The sequence below is a fragment of the Battus philenor genome, unplaced genomic scaffold, assembly GCF_028537555.1.
Source record: "Battus philenor isolate CCGP_79_NKW_IND1 unplaced genomic scaffold, ilBatPhil1.0.hap1 SCAF_24, whole genome shotgun sequence".
Taxonomy (NCBI): Eukaryota; Metazoa; Arthropoda; class Insecta; order Lepidoptera; family Papilionidae; genus Battus; species Battus philenor.
In genome coordinates, this window is record NW_027181687.1 from 2,818,163 (window position 1) to 2,835,161 (window position 16,999).

The 16,999-nt window shown below is 34.5% G+C and overlaps 2 protein-coding genes and 1 non-coding gene across 3 annotated transcripts in view; 1 reads left to right on the forward strand and 2 right to left on the reverse strand.

The window, feature by feature from the left end:
* Positions 1-5,162, forward strand: part of mim (missing-in-metastasis) — a 282,563-nt gene extending 277,401 nt beyond the window's left edge. The window contains exons 22-25 of the mRNA XM_068768030.1: positions 1,394-1,537; positions 1,994-2,107; positions 2,752-2,879; positions 3,782-5,162. Of these exons, the coding sequence (XP_068624131.1) occupies positions 1,394-1,537; positions 1,994-2,107; positions 2,752-2,879; positions 3,782-3,889 (494 nt within the window). The 3' untranslated portion in view covers positions 3,890-5,162. The remainder of the gene's footprint in view (positions 1-1,393; positions 1,538-1,993; positions 2,108-2,751; positions 2,880-3,781) is intronic.
* Positions 5,163-8,509: 3,347 nt separating this feature from the next.
* The window catches only part of LOC137924488 (cell adhesion molecule Dscam1-like), a 130,549-nt gene continuing 122,059 nt past the window's right edge, over positions 8,510-16,999 (reverse strand). The window contains exons 24-30 of the mRNA XM_068767873.1: positions 16,251-16,411; positions 15,671-15,848; positions 14,277-14,394; positions 12,977-13,152; positions 10,522-10,632; positions 9,489-9,566; positions 8,510-8,728 (exon numbers count right to left, since the gene is read on the reverse strand). Of these exons, the coding sequence (XP_068623974.1) occupies positions 8,700-8,728; positions 9,489-9,566; positions 10,522-10,632; positions 12,977-13,152; positions 14,277-14,394; positions 15,671-15,848; positions 16,251-16,411 (851 nt within the window). The 3' untranslated portion in view covers positions 8,510-8,699. The remainder of the gene's footprint in view (positions 8,729-9,488; positions 9,567-10,521; positions 10,633-12,976; positions 13,153-14,276; positions 14,395-15,670; positions 15,849-16,250; positions 16,412-16,999) is intronic.
* Positions 11,474-11,546, reverse strand: TRNAF-GAA (transfer RNA phenylalanine (anticodon GAA)). Its single transcript has one exon. It is a non-coding gene; the product is annotated as a tRNA-Phe (tRNA).

A 16,999-nucleotide genomic window follows, 5' to 3' on the forward strand; every position in this document is an offset into this window, starting at 1 on the left:
ACTGTCTTTCCACTAGAAACGTTCAAAGATGTGTACCAAGCAATGGTTTTTTAACAACCAGTAGAATTGCTCTGTTCATAGCTGCACTGTAGCCTAGGCTAGTATTAGAGTTGCGAAACGTATTTCTTTATCTTAACACTTATAGTTGTAAATTTAATTACAATACTAAAAAAAAACATGAATTTTTTTGAAAATTTTCAACGCCAATTCTATACATTTTTCTCACAACGATATGTGATGTTAGTCTTATAAAACAATTAAGATATACTTTGATCGAGACGAGCAGGCGATCATTTAATGGCAAATAATTCTAGTATTGCAAAACCTTATTTTGATTTTGCGTAAGAAAAAGCAACCATGTCAGATTATTGCAGTTATTTAGCCTCAATTTGAAGGACGCTAAAAAAATGTTAATCAGATTTTTGTAAGATTTCTGCCTATAGTCCTCCTGTGTAGGTTTTGGCAAGGTTTACAAAGTTCAAGAGAAACCAATACCTCTGCATTGTTAGATGTCCATAGGCCATTAGGACCAACTCCCTCAATAATATCTATTGTAGCGTATTTATTATCATCCCCCTCTCTCGCACCCACTGTGCCATGTTTATGGTCATCTCTTTCCATCATACGCTGTATGCCATATTTATGGTCATCTCTTTTCATCATACCTTCTGTGCCATGTTTATGGTCATCTCTTTCCATCATACGCTGTATGTTATATTTGTGGTCATCTCTTTTCATCATACCTTCTGTGCCGTATTTATGGTCATCTCTTTCCATCATACGCTGTATGCCATATTTATGGTCATCTCTTTTCATCATACCTTCTGTGCCATGTTTATGGTCATCTCTTTCCATCATACGCTGTATGCCATATTAATGGTCATCTCTTTTCATCATACCTTCTGTGCCATGTTTATGGTCATCTCTTTCCATCATACGCTGTATGCCATATTAATGGTCACCTCTTTTCATCATACCTTCTGTGCCATATTTATGGTCATCTATCTCCATTATACCCTGTGTTCCGTATTCATGGTCAAATCTCTCCATCATACCCCGTGAGCCATATTTATGGTCATCTTCTTCACACGCACATCCAGTATGTCATACTTGTGGTCATCTACCTCACTCATACCCAAAGTGCGGTATTCATAGTCTCTCTCACTTATTCCCATTTTGTCTTACTTATACCCATCTCTCTTACTCGATATAAACTCAGTTTCCCTTCCCCATTATCAATTATTTTTTCCTTTGATTTGGCGTGGTACTTTATATTTATTTAAACATATATTACGGTCAGTTTCGGGATGTGTAACCTTTCTCGTACATCGTCCAGTCATCCCCGACGCACTAACACCTGACACCTCACCCCCATCGATCATTTCCGCGACAGGCTTCAAGCTGCAGCAGGAGAAGAAGTACCAGAGCAACAGCATATACGCGCAGCCGGCGCCACTTGGTGGAGCCACGCTCAGTCCGCTAGCACTGCGTCGCTCCATAGCCGCGCGCTCGCACAGTGCCGACAGGCACGCGGAACGTGAGTAGATCGACCGCTGGAACTGCCTGAAACTAATACTTTATCTCGGCTCTTGTAAACATATCATCATATTTTCAGCAGTAGGACATCCACTGCCAGCAAGACAGACAAGCCTTCTCCATAGATTTTCGTTAGCATCAGTAGGAAGCGGCTTGCATCAATAGACTTTTGACCAGCTTAACAGGAAATATATATAACATAATAGTAGTATAAAAATAATATATAATCATCTGTATACAGGGTGATTGGTTACACGTGGCTTTAAAGGAGTGAATGTAAAGATAAGCATACTAATTTAAGTTCCTCTGTATATATACAGAAAAAAATGAATTGTAGTTAGTTTTTATTTCTAATTCTTTCGAAATTGCATTTTGTCAAGTTAAAACAAACAAACAAATATAAACTTATTTTGAGACACCAGACGACGTGATCGTTTATGAATTCAATTATTTCCAGAAGGCGGGCTGATTGCGAGCCTGAGCGCCAAGCTTGCCCCACAACTTTCCCCTCGTACGTCTCGCCGCGCTATCTCCACCATCACCTCCGCAGATGCAGCGCCCAAAGGAAAAGGTAAGTCAACTTCTTGGGAACTTATTATCTGACTCAGTACAAAACGCTTAACTAGGAATGATTCTTGAAACAAGAAAAAGTTATCATCATCAAATTAATCGGTAAATATCCAAAGCAAGGCATAGGCTGCTCTCAAAGATCGCCATGGCCGGTCTTAGGTTTCTTCATCAAGGAATTTTCAGCGATCTTGACTATGTCCTCGGTCCACACAGGCCTGAGGGATATTGGATAAGAAGATGTTTTATGGTTTTCCAAACGCTACCTAGCTGAGTTGGATTCAACGATTGACTTATTTGTCAAAGTTTGACTTACCTAGGTTGACTTTGGCCCCAGGCACACATTAGCCTACAGCTAATATCATGTCGGCTAGTCTTCCTCAAAGATCGTCATGACCTTCCAGCGACTTTGTGACGCTGACTATGTGTGCGGTAAACCTAGTGCCACGAAAGAGAGCCTACCCACGCCACATCACCAGCTTGTGATGGCTAATCCAGGATGTAAACATTGGTTGCGCGAGCGATGTTCCCCGTAAACTGTCACTTTAAAATATCAATTCAAGAGCTACTTGGTTGATTTTAGTTCTTATGCAGATCTTATCTTTGATTTTTGTATACAATAAATCAAAGATGAAGTGTGTGTTGCAGGTAACCTACCATCGGCCGTGCAGCCGGCGTTCCTTGACAAATTGTCGGCGACCATACAGCAGCAGAGGCGACAGCTGGATTCTTCTAGGGCCAGCACTGTGCGAGATCTTATCAACGCACACGCCCAGGTGAGCATCAGATGAAATAAAAACACATCCATATGAACTATAATACATTTATTTTATTCTATAAAACTTATTTTACACTAGCCTCATCAGAGTTTGTACCTTCAAAAGTTGTTTACCTGTTGCAGGTCAAATTTGAAAAAGTTGAATAGGGCATATTTTAGAGTGTATAAATTAAAATAATATATTGTAAAAATTGTAATATATGAAATGATATATGATTTTTAGCCTGTATCTTTCTGCTATAGTCCCCTAAAAATATTTTGTTTATCATCAAATGTTTGGCAAGTATTATAACTTATTGCAGTTTCTACTATCATCATCATATCAGTTGAAGGATGTCCACAGCTGGACATAGGTCTTCTCTAGATTACCAATAGGACTGGTTGAAAATTTGACCTGCTTCTAGCATCTTCTTCTTGTCATTCTTTAAGAGGGGAGGTGATACAATGTACTCGCCCTATTCATGATCTCTGATCCTGAACCTTATGGCTCAAGCGGCCATAATTCCTGACCCCCGTGTGCTAGGTGGCTTGCCACTGCTACTTCAACTTGCCAATCCGAATTGGACTACATTGGTTGTACTTTTTCGGTCGGTTTTTTTTTTAATTTCCTTTTTCCTAAATGGCCTTGCCATGACTGACTCGCTGTGAGCTTGCCAGTGAGGTCGAAATTGAGCGATAACATTCCTGTGCCATAAATCATGCCATAAGTCATGCGTTGAAGGATATAGGACACAAGAAATTGTTTCAGTTACCAGAATGCTGGATTTTACTAATAATTTATATGTCTAAGAATCTATGTGACTAATAATTTTAATGCGAAGATGGATGAATTTGTAACAAAATTTTAATTTCTTCTTATTAACTAGCCTGTCTATAATAAATATGATGTAATTATTTCAGCCGGATCCTCGCTTATGCCACACCTCACTGATGGAGCAAATCAAAAGAGGAGCGACCTTACGCCGTAATAAGCACTGTAACGACCGCTCTGCCCCCAAAATACGCTAACCCACCCACCGCTAAACACAATAACTAACTGAGCAATATAACTGTATACTTAACTGAATGTTTAATAAAATATTGACTATGAATTTCATCAGTATATGCCATTTTTAGCTCTATAAACCATTATACACTTTTATGTCCAAAAAAACTTATGGCAGTAATGTAAAATTAATGTTAACTTTAACATGTTAGAATAGGGCTATGATACCACCATATACTTCCTCCAAATATAAAGTTAATACATATCTCGTATTTATGAATTATTTTGTTAAACATCAATGAATTGTTTAAACATGTATTATATATGAGCCTTGACATATCTATTTTTATATTAAAGTGTGAAATATTTAAAAAAAATCTTTGTTAAGCTTATTGTCTAAGATTAAAATCGCAATTTCATTCGCATAGGATATGTACGACAATTAGGAAGTAAGGTAATTATTAATTAGTAACGAGACTAAGATTAACTGCAGGCCAGGCAGACATATAAAACCTCATTTAATATTGTGGTTATAAATGTAAAGTTAGTCGTTTTACAGTTTTCTATTTTACATCCACTTTGTCAATCATCAAAATAATTTTAACGAGGAAATAAGTAAATTGAAATACCATTCCTTTCAGCGTAACAAAATCACAAAGACAGAATAATCCATAAATACCAACCATATTTTCCTTGGTACAATAGAGGCCAATATCATTAAAATAATTTCCCGTAAAACTGGTAAATTCAAACGTCAAAATGACTTTGACAACTGATTCGACATGCCACCATTTTGACATTAAATGGTGTAATATATTGACAGATGCTAACAGTTAAAAAATATACAATCGAACTAATATAAACGTAATATTAGTATTCAAATATATAAATATTCGTAGGTAGCTAATGGAGGGGGGGCTAAAAGTTATTTATTTCACTTCGCATCCATATGTAGATAATATAATAAAACCATAGACATAGTTCCTGTAACATTTTTCTAACTGCGCTGATTAAGCTTCTCACATTTCAGAGGAGTATTAAATCGTTAGTTGACTTATAAAAATAATATAGTTATAGAATAGTTTCAAATATCTAAAAATTTATATTCCCAGTGACCGCAAGTGTATACTTGCCTTAGGTATGGGCAAGTAACCTGCATGTAACTTTCTCACATTGTGTATTTTTGTCGATATCTCTTGTAATATGGAATAAAATGTGAAGATATATATAACTAGATGTTCCCGCGGACGTTCGTTGTGTTAGGGTTTGCATGTAACTGGTAAGTTGGTGAAATAAACGAATATAATCCAATCCTGTGTTTCTATTTATCATTCGAATTTACTTTCAAAATATTATAAACAAGTGAATTTTGATTATATCTGGTATATAATATAACTTTACCATCAGAAGTTAACACATACAAACACTGTGCATTGAATCCCAAATAAAATCTCGGATTTCAATATTAATATAGAACCAAAGTTAATATATTTTAAAATAAAACCACGAAAATTAATGTAAGATAATAAAAGACAAATTACAAAATAGGTCTGTTTCTGATTTAAATTAATCACTAAAAGCTTTCATTAATTATCACTAATTTAATCAGATTGTGATAGTTACACATGATCTACAAAATGAATATTCTTTGAAAGTAGCAAAGGAAGATAAAACAAAAATATATAAAATACACAAAGGAGGTTGAAGTATCAGAAAATATTGCTAACAAGGAAGTAATTTTTGCAAGGAAGAACATACTATGCCTACGATTTTTTATGTCTAGCTAATAATAATGCACTATATTAGTATATTATCAAAATCATGCTACTAACATTTTTACAATTTAATTGTTATCTGTAAGAAGGCTTTTCTAACTACGATACAATGGTAACTAAGGTTCAATATTGGTAAGATATCCACCCTTGTATAAAAAAAATGATTATTATTTTACATAATTGTGACTAGTCCACCACATCTCAAGTGGCAGTGAGCGGAAGACCCCTCGTGTAACTAACAGCCTCTGGTTGAACGGTTTTCAAATGGCTACCACAAGCTGGTAAGCTGGCAAGGCCCTAACCAAGTGGACCAACAATATTTAGTTGGCGGGAAGCACAAGACCAGCCATCATGGTAATCTTTAGAGAAATCTATAACTGGGTGAGTGCACTAATCGGCAGAATGATGAAGATGATGATGGTCATGTGACCATTGAAAAGTAATATATAAATGTACAATGTCTGAAATTATTTTATATAACTGGAAAATAAAAACATACCGACTCTATTAAATCAAGGTTGGACCAAACTGTTGTTCAGGATTTTGTTGAAACTCTTCATGTCTCATGAAAGCTGCAAAGTTTTAGTTACTCTAGTGTTCTTTGATGACGCTGTCATAGCTCTCTGTATCCAACCTACTGACATTAATAAATGGTACTGTGGTAAAAAAAAAACAAGAGCATTTGATATTATCTAACATTTATTTAGTTTTAATTCTAGACTAAAATTGTATAGAAATCAGACAACAATCGTAAGATGAATCAGTCTTCTTGCAGATATTTTTAGCAGTTTCGCTACGACTTTACAATACATCGCTTACGAGTAACGTACAGATTTATTAAATATAAATAAATCTTACATAATTATTGAATAACATAATATACATAAATAATAACAAAAATAAAGTGAATAATTACATTATTCTTTCATAAATTGATTTAATTAAATAATAAAGTATAAAGACTAGACTGTGGTCTTAGTAGAAATATGCGAGAAAAATCATTTTTAGTGTGCAAAATTAGGAAACATTAGGAAAATAATTTCGAAAATAATACTTACATACATTTTTATTCATTTCATTGTTTTTTCAAATAAAAACGTATTATATATCTTAATTATTGTATTTAATATAGATGTAGAACACGGGCTATATACAGTAGCATGGGTGGGTAACAATTTGATTGCTTAATGCTTCTAAAAATATACAAAATACATTACGAAGTCTAACGAACTCTCGATTGCCGCATATCAGCGTACTATGTGAATAGTTAAAGTGAAGTGTATCTATACATTAAACAAAATATATACAAATGTAACGTGTATGTTAAACTTTCAAAATCAACACGGACCTAAAATATCCATCACAGTGACATTTTTATATTTGACACATGACATATGTCATAGACATTTTAGGCGCCAATCAACATACGTCTTGACGATCGTTTAACTGTTAATTATTATTAATACCATTTTAATTATTAAATTTATTAGTTAAAATTTATTTTTTCGCCACGTGTACGATATATTTTTTTTTTGTAAGATATATTTTTTTTAAATGGCAGATTTATTAGGGAAGCCTCCTTCAATTTACCCGATTTCTCTCTACTTAACCAAATTTTGAATGATCTTTAAGATCAGGGATAAGCAACACGCGGCCTGCAGAGCATTTCTAAATTGAATTATTTTATCGATCGACGACCATCAATATATTGTGATAAAATTAATTATAATAAAATGGTGGTACTGAGTGTTGTCTAGAAAGCTGCGTACTTATATTAGAGGGACCGGAAAGTAATGTCATTTCTATCGACATATTTTACAGAAAAACCAAGGCATTGAAAATTTGTATACTAGATGCCAAGAGGTCGTTGATAGCGAAAGTGATTATATTGTTGATAAGAATCTAACCCAAGAAGGCGACATTACTTTCCGGTCCCCCTAATGTATGTAACTCATTAAAATTTTAGGTGTATTCGTTTTTTCTTATCTTGTTTATTTTTATTTTCCATTAAAATTTGTAAATCTTCCTAGTGTTTTTTTTAAATATAAAAATTTGTAGGTTATTAATAAAAGTTACACAGTGTGAAGCACGCTAAAAAAATTTAAATTTTAATTGGGTCGTCGTAAAAAATGTTGTTCACCCCGGATTTAGAAGAACGTTCTAGAAATGAACAATTTCCGCTCTTGGCTAAAGTCCTTTACCAGATTATATAGAAATTTTGCTTATGTCACTAGGTCATATATCCGCCGCATATGAATTTATTCAAAATGGCGTATTTTATTTTTGAAGCATTTGTGCAGTTTTTATTAAATTATTATTATAAAAAAAACGGTATTGTATATAATTTGCGCTATTTACGGATAAATCGTTTATATAAAAACCTTAGCAGTTTTTTGCAATAAAAATGAAGGCTTATGTAAATATTTGTTATAAAGCATTATTATATTTCAGTTTCATTAGGCAGTGATGAGTTGCATGGATGTCATAGTTTCAACTAAAAATATAATATGTTAATGTCAAAATGAATTTATCGTATGTAGTGTTTTCAAATTATTATATTTACCAGTCCAATTTCAGCTGAACACAGTAAGCCAAAATATTTGAAAACGGTAAAAAGTTATTATAAATAACTTCCGATAAAATAATAAAGGCGATCTTACTTTTTAAAGGGTCTACTTCAACTGGTCAATGTAGACGCGGCTTTCCAATTGACTGTCAAGCACTTTTTTTACGCCCGTAAACTTGATTATATGAAATATTAATATAGCGATACCTAAGCGACATATTAAACAAAGTTTAAAAACTATTATAGTTCAAGAAGAAATGAACACGTTAACAAAATATAGTTATTACGAAATTGGCATACATTTAAAATATGAATAACTTTTCTTTGGCACGCGACAGTTGTTATTAAAGAATCTTAGTACATTTATTTTGTAATTACTTGATTATCATTATAGTAACCTTTGTCTTGTGTACGGTCAACAGAACAGCGTATAGATCACTCTCCGTGGTCCTCGAAATAACTTAGATAGCAACAAACAGGTGCTGGAAGCAGTTACCTGTGATGTGGTGTTCTGCAAATTTCTGCAAAGGAAAACCTATATTAGATTTTTTTTTTCATTATTTGTGGTATACAGTAGTACCTTAAATCTTTTTATTTATGAGTAAAATAAAACAGTACATGTAATTTCTTAGCATTTATAGGATTCACAGTGCGTGGTAGATTTAGAGAGGACTCCTAGCATTGGCATTCACGTTCACCGGTTAGACTTTTTCCGTAATCAACTATATTCTTCACGATCTTACCAACTCTTTTTTTTATACCATTACTATCACTGCTGCCCAAATGTTAGTGTGAATTAAGAAACCTCGAGGGCTCCCCGTAGAAAACCCCAGCATGAGCTATATACTACTATTTTACCAAATTGTTCCTAGATATCTAAACGCTTTCGTTTCTTAGATATAAATCTAATATTGAAAGTATATTAATAAACAGATCTTAATATAACATTGAATAGCTTTTAGTTGATCGAAATATTTTGAATTTGGAGTCTTAGGGTCACTTACATGGTTGATATTATAATTTACACATAAATATATTGTTAAATTTAATTTAAAAAAGCAACTGTGGAATTTCTAGGCAGTTCTTCTCAATAGAACAGTGTTTCAATCCGGTAGTAGTTTGCTGCTTATAATGTTAAAATAATCAATGATTCAAAAGCGCATGTAAATGTTTACCTGAAAAAGGGTATTTTTAATTTGATTGGATTATGGAGGTGCATAGTAAAGCCTATTCGAAATAATAAATATATGATTAAGTATTTTATTATAAAGAAGCACTTACTTCTGGGCACACTTTTCAAGGTCGACTTTGATATGCTGTCACTGTCTTCAGATTCGGAACATATTTGAAAACTCGTTTCTGTAAATATATACATATATAAATGATTAAACCTATACATATACACACACACATAAACATATAGCCATATCACTGAATTGCTCGTCTGAAGTGGCAGTGGTCGGGCACATCACTTTGAATTGTCCATATGAAGTGGCAGTGATCGGACATATCGCTCGGAATTGCTTGTCTGAAGTTACAGTGGTTGGGCATGTCGCTCTTAATTGCCCGTTGAAGTGGCAGCGATCGGACATATCGCTCGGAATTGCTTGTCTGAAGTTACAGTGGTTGGGCATGTCGCTCTTAATTGCCCGTTGAAGTGGCAGCGATCGGACATATCGCTCGGAATTGCTTGTCTGAAGTTACAGTGGTTGGGCATGTCGCTCTTAATTGCCCGTTGAAGTGGCAGCGATCGGACATATCGCTCGGAATTGCTTGTCTGAAGTTACAGTGGTTGGGCATGTCGCTCTTAATTGCCCGTTGAAGTGGCAGCGATCGGACATATCGCTCGGGATTGTTCGTCTGAAATGGCAGTGATCGGGCATATCGCTCTTAATTGCCCGTATGGAGTGGCAGTGGTCAAGCATATCGCTTTTTAATTGCTCGTATGAAGTGGCAGTGGTCGAGCATAACGCTCTTGTTTGCCGGTATGAAGTGGCAGTGGTTGAGCATATCGCTCTGAATTTTCTATATGAAGTGGCAGTGAATCGCTCGAAATTGCTCGTCTGAAGAGGAAGCAGTCGGGGCATACCGCTACGGCAACCGATGGCCGTTGGGACCGAAAGATTGTTAAATGGCGACCATAAGACAATAGACACGACATGGGTGGACCCTTTACTCGGTGGACCGAAACATAGTTAAGTTCACGGGAAGTCACTGAATGCCGTTAGCGCAAGACTGGTCACCGTGAGAGTGGCCTATGACTTGTGGTGTCTATCGGCTGAAAAGAATATCAAGAAGAAGAGGAAGACTGTACCTGTGTCATAGCGTAGTTTATTTTGGCGGCACGGGATGTCCTGGTTCTCGACGTGGCCGAAAGTACGGAACCCGACCGCGAACTGCGCGTACGGACTGATCTCGTACAGCTCTACACAAAGAACAATTAATAATAAACAAAGACATCAGCTCCGATTCTCCACACTCTTCGTATATATGTATGTTATTCTAAATTCAACGAATTCAATTTTAGGACATCTCGTTCCTCTAGTGGGATAGGGACTTTTTACTTTCATCTTTCATACTTTTAAGGTCTTATTATTCTTCTAATTTTCCTTACAGTATGTCATTCTAAACATTGTTAGCATTTCTTTCAAACGTCTCTTTTCATTATAGTACATACTCATTAAATTTATTTTCATATTTAATTGATAATTTTAACAAAATTGTAGTAACTTGATTTTAAATAAATATTACAAAATAATAAAAATAATTGTATCTCTTAGTTAAAATATTACTTAATTTTTGAAATTCCTTCTTCAACTGGTTAATGTAAACACGGCTTTCTAATTTACTGTCAGTAGACTCGGTAAATTTTTTTGTTATATATACATAAAAATAGTTGGAATTAATAAAACAGTGAGTATTGAAAAAAAATATTAAAAAATGTGTGTTCATTTGGGTTCAACACGAAATAAATCATCAATAAATCATATCAAATACGAAATTTACATACATCTACAATAACGTGTAACATATACATAAGATTACATCCCGGGTATTGAACCCGCGAACTATGATCGCAAGTCTATCAAAGTCAATCCTTTACTGCTTAGCTACCATTGTTTTCATTCATTTAATTTTGTAAAATTGTGATAATATATTGAAAGTTAAAGTAGTAAAAATGCGAACTCTAGAAAATTTTTAAATAATAAAAAATATTTTTCCTTATAATAGTGTAAAAATATGATAAAAATAATAAAAAAAGTGTTTGCCGAAACCCGGGATCGAACCAGGGACCTTTAGATCTTCAGTCTAACGCTCTCCCAACTGAGCTATTTCGGCTATGTGTACGTGCACGAATTTGAGGTTCCTTATCTCAATTGGTTTTTATCTTTTAAGATACACCAAAGTTTATTTTTATCGAAGGTTTTTTTGTACACAAAAATTAAACGAGTTTATAATTCTTTTTTTATTATGTCGCCACCTGTACCGCATAATGGCAGTAATAGTAATACTTTTTTATTTTTCATTATTTCTTTTTTTTTTTGGACATCGTCATTATGTCCATTTTTCTTCTATTTTTTCTATTTTCGTTATTTCTTTAATTTTTACATTACTTGGCAGGTCCTTACCGGCGCTTGGGTGTTATTTATTTTATATTCTCCTTTTACCAGCGTGCAGCGAACTGTCGTTCCTTGCCAAAACTTCAAAAACCATATTTCCTATAAAAGCGAGGAGATACCGCTTAAACGCCCAAACCCGCGCTTAAACCACAGGCCTTATTGCTGTCTTTTTTTTTATTAAAATGGCGCTAATTTTACCCTCTCGCTCCTCCATCTTAGTTTTGGGACAGAGACATAAGCCTTCCTATTTTCAACCTCTCTCTCTCTGTCTCTCTCTCACCCTTCACAATTTCTCTCTTTCTTACCTCTATCATATTTTCTATCATTGTCACGCATCGTCTCCCGTCCATTGCCACATTTTGAAATCTTAATCATTTACATTTCCAATCGACTATTTCCAGTTTTCTTCCCTCATTTTTTCTATTTTAAGTTATTTTATACAATTTATTTTCTAAACATATTACTAATATTAATATACTATTATTACTATTGCCAAATTCACAGTCACTTGAAGAGTTATGTATATATCTATGCTCATGATTACTGTATAAGATCGGAGTAGGAATGAGCCCAGCGGATTAACAGGTTGAAGTAGCAGTGGTCAGGCCATAAATTGTACAGAACAGATGGCTGCTAGAGCTGGTCACGGAAGACCAGTAAAACTTAGGATGTCCACCAGCAAGATCGCCAGACGATTGTGTGTCTTCTATGGACACTGGATTACTATGGACAACCATTACTATTGCAAATATAGACAGAATGTCTGTGTCCAACAATGGACATCATCAAGTAAACCCATCCCCACATTTTCGGTATTCCAAATCGAACACCACCGTTGCTGTCAATAACATGTAACATGTTACATTAATTCATGGGAGTGGTGTTAATCTTCACAGATAAGGATACCACCCTCACTAGCTCTAGACTTCCACTAACTACTAATTGACCACGTTTTTTATTTAACCGAGAAAGTCAGACGAAATGCTAGTACAAAAGTATAATGTGATTATAAATAGTTGTTATATGGTATGTTTCAGAAATATTAATTATTAATAATAGAAGTTATTGACCTATTGCATTCATTTGAAAAAAATTAAGAGTGACAACTTTATACAGGGTGATTTAATACGATAAGAAAAAAGTGATTACCGTGTTTGCTGTTATTTCTCATGTGTATGGGGGCGCTGTAAATTCTGTTCTGCGCGTTCACCGCATTGTCTTTGACGCCAGCGAGGTTGCTGTGCGAAGTGTTGGCTGTGACGTCACCACTTCCGGACTTATTATCCGCCGTGATGGAGTCCCGGTACTCCGTCAGGTTACCACTCCTGGAATTGAAAACGATTTCATGTTTGATTAAAAAAAATATAGACTCCTAATTGTGATGAATCGAGCCAAGAATCGAACTAAGAGAGATTTACTCTGTCTAGGTTATTTAAATTTGGTATTTACGATGTTTGGCAGGTTATAAGAATAAAAAAATTGAATCATAATAATCCTCCAATAATATTGGGGAATAAAAAATGGAAAGGGACTGATCCTATTTTTATTAATATTTAATAATTAATTATAATAGATAAGAAATATTTAATTTAAATTATTTTAAATATAATTATTAATATTAAAATTGAAAATAAAAAATTAATAGAGGCAATCGCTTGAGTAAGGAAGTATTTTAAAACTGCATCTAAAGATAAAAGATTTTTAAAATTAGAACGCGGGATAAATCTAAGCTAATTAATTTCTAATTCGATTAAACATCATAATCATGAAGCGGCAAACAATGCGAATGACACAACTGTCACCGTCAAATAACTCAACACGTGTTTTACCCCTACGGGGCATCTTCAGTTGTGTTACATCGATTAGTGCACTCTGTGTCCGGCATTCGTATTTCGCATAGTTTGCCGCATACACATTTATCAGCAGGCTGGCGGGCGGTGCACTTTGTTGCACGATTACCACTGCATGTGCGGAATTGCTAAATATTGGTTCTTTTCTAACATATAAAAATTTATTATTGTTTACTATCTGACCCTGCAGACATTGTACTGCCATAACTTATCGATCTGTAAAAAGTTCCAGACGAATTACTTTATACAGGATGAATAGAAATAGATGTTAAAACTATAAAGTTTTTTGTTGAAAAATGAACTACACATTAACGTAACCTTTAAATGTCTTACATATATAACCAATCCACCTATAAGAGATTTCCATGTAAGCGCTTATTCATTACGATATATCTGAAATTTCGTTCAGATACTTGAAAATTTGGTAGGAATATTTCTTTAGTCGAGTTAGTCGGTAAATTTTACCTGATTGGAAGGGTAAAAGGGGAGTGATCGTTGAATAGCAATTTAAATCATAGATATACATTATAATAAACAAGATAAAATTTACTTCAAATTTCTGACCAATACCAGAAATGTCATGGTGGTTCCATACGAACCTTTGCCTCTTCACCAGTATGTAGACGCAGCTGACCAGGCACAGAGCCAGCAGGATCGAACTGCAGACTATGACCATCATATTGATGTCGAAGAAATCCGACGGCGGTCCCACTTCACCTGGATAAAACAAAACATATTTCAGCAACAGACAGTCGCTCAAGAATTCAAAACTTCAGGTATGTTTTGCATATACGCAAATTATTATTGATATATTTTGCATATAATCGATAATTTTACACGAGGAGCGATGTTGAACCTAACTAGTAAGGTATTAAAGTCGATTATCAGAGTCCGGAGTTATCTAAGGAATTAAAAAGGTTTGATACTCTTGAACATTGCTTTACATGCAAAGAAACTTGTCTATTATCACTATATCTACTAAATATCAGTTTTCTATGGTAAGTTTTTATCATATATTTTTATACAGACACACTATATGTGAAGATGTGGAACTACCCTGACCTTTTTTATGCATTATTCTATGTCATTGCCATAACCTACCAAAAGTTTGGTAGGATTTTTTGGTAGATTATGGAATTGAATTAAAGAAGACATAATTTTTCCACTACGCAATTGTATTATTATCAATTGTCGATGCTATTTTTTTAAAGTGGCCCCTTTTTTGGGACCTCTCGTTCTTCTCTATGTAGTTTCAGGGACAGGGTCTTTATTTTGTTTTAATATTTTTTTTCATTTATTTCCACCTAAGTTTTTTTTGTTTACCCGACTTATAATATATAACTTTAGGTTTTAACTTTTATTTATATTTATTGCATCTGCCGTAGTTGTTCTACTAAACTTGAGGAACCTGGATCTGGTTCCGTCATTAATTAGCAAGGCTATTCATTTCTCGCCAATTTTCATGCTCGGCTTTCCGAGTTGAACCGAAGTCGTACGAATGCGTGCCTTCCTGGCCACTAGGTGTACTGATGACGTAGTCAAGGTCAAGAAAACTCGCTGGATGCGGGTAGCGCCAGACCGGTGAACGCAGCAGTCATTGTTTTTTGTTTTTTTTTTTATCATGCTTTGTTTATTTGTCATTCTTTCCTATTCATATACATTTTTCCTTTTATTCGATACCATTCTTTCTTCTTCTCATATCTTAACTATTACAATTTCTTTGTTTTTATTCTATATCACATTTTTGATCTATTATAGGTATGCATTTTTATACCTATTATTTTATTTACTTAATTATTTACTTGCCATTTTTACAATTTTTACAATTTATTTTCTTTTATCACGTTTTACGCAATCGTTCTGCATATTTTTAAGAACGTTGGTCCTAGTTTACTTGTCTGGCTTCTATGCCTTGCAAAGGGTGTCGGTTGGTTATTTATCTACGAGTATTTACACTCAATTTTAAACTTATAATTCGTTTGACTGTACTTACTCCCATCTTCATTTTTGGTTGCAAAATTGTACGTAGTGGTGACGCCGCCAGCCTCGTTGGTGGCGGTTATGCGGACCTGGTACCAGGTGCCTGGTGAGAGATCGCTGATCGCGAACGACCCGGTCCGGTATGACGGACTGTTAGCTTGGTATATGCTCCAAGAAGGGTTGGAATAAGTCTGTATAGAAACATTATAAGTTATTATTAGGAAGATTGATTCCAAATTACGGTACTGCAGGATTTTTGTACCAAAGTTTTCTTTCTAAATATTTTGACAAACGACTGGAGAAGAAGACGATGGTACTAAATAAATTAAAGCTATGTAAAGAAATTATCACTCTATTAATTCATATTTCTTATAATAATAAGCAGCAGTTTTTTGGGTACGGTGACAAAATTAGGTAAAAGTTAAGTGATTAATTTTTTTTTTCATTTTTATTATAGTGTTAGAAATCTTATAAATATACGCAACCGAAAACTGATATAATGGTAAAGTTTAAGGAAATTTTTGGTATAATTAAAGTTCAAATATTTTCATAACGACTAATTAATATTAAACTATATGAATATTTGTATTCACCAGGGTGTTGTGCGCCCGGATCCAATTCCTCGAGCCGAGGGTGCGATACTCCACGTCCCAGGACCTCAGCTCGCACCCGGCGTCGTCCCAGCCGGCCAGTTGTATATATATATGCGAACAGTTGCTCCAAAGCCATTCGTTTGTTGACGGTGGTATTGGGACTATGAACAAATATATTTGTAAAGAAACTAGTTCCTTTAATAATTCTATTTTGTATTGTGCTGCGCTTATTTAATGTCGGTAAAGCAGTGGCGTAAAGGCTGGTGCCATTGGATATAGAACACCTTCATAGGTTTTCATAGGCTCGCTGCCTTACCGACCGGTCACTCGAATTGGACGCCATTATAACAACATTATTAACAGCGCCATCTCTGTAGTGTCAAGGTTAAAGAGCCACTGCTCTACCGACACTAAAGAAGCGCATTATGATACAAGTTATTTTTTCAACTATTTTTTCCATATTTTTATATAATTATTTATTTATTAAGTATTTCATTAATTATTTACGAGAGAGACTAATCTGGTAAGTGTAAGTGTACGGCAATGCATTGCAAAGCGGCCTTCATGGTACCCTCTTTCTTCAACGCGATCGATTACATATTGAAATCTATGGAATGTTGAGAAGTTATTTATAAAGTATGGCACTCAGAAGTCGAAATTATAGTAAAAAGTAAGATCTAACTGTAAACAGCCAATATTGAAACAATCAAAATTAAAATATACCTCTAAGGTTTATGTAAAGTATAGCT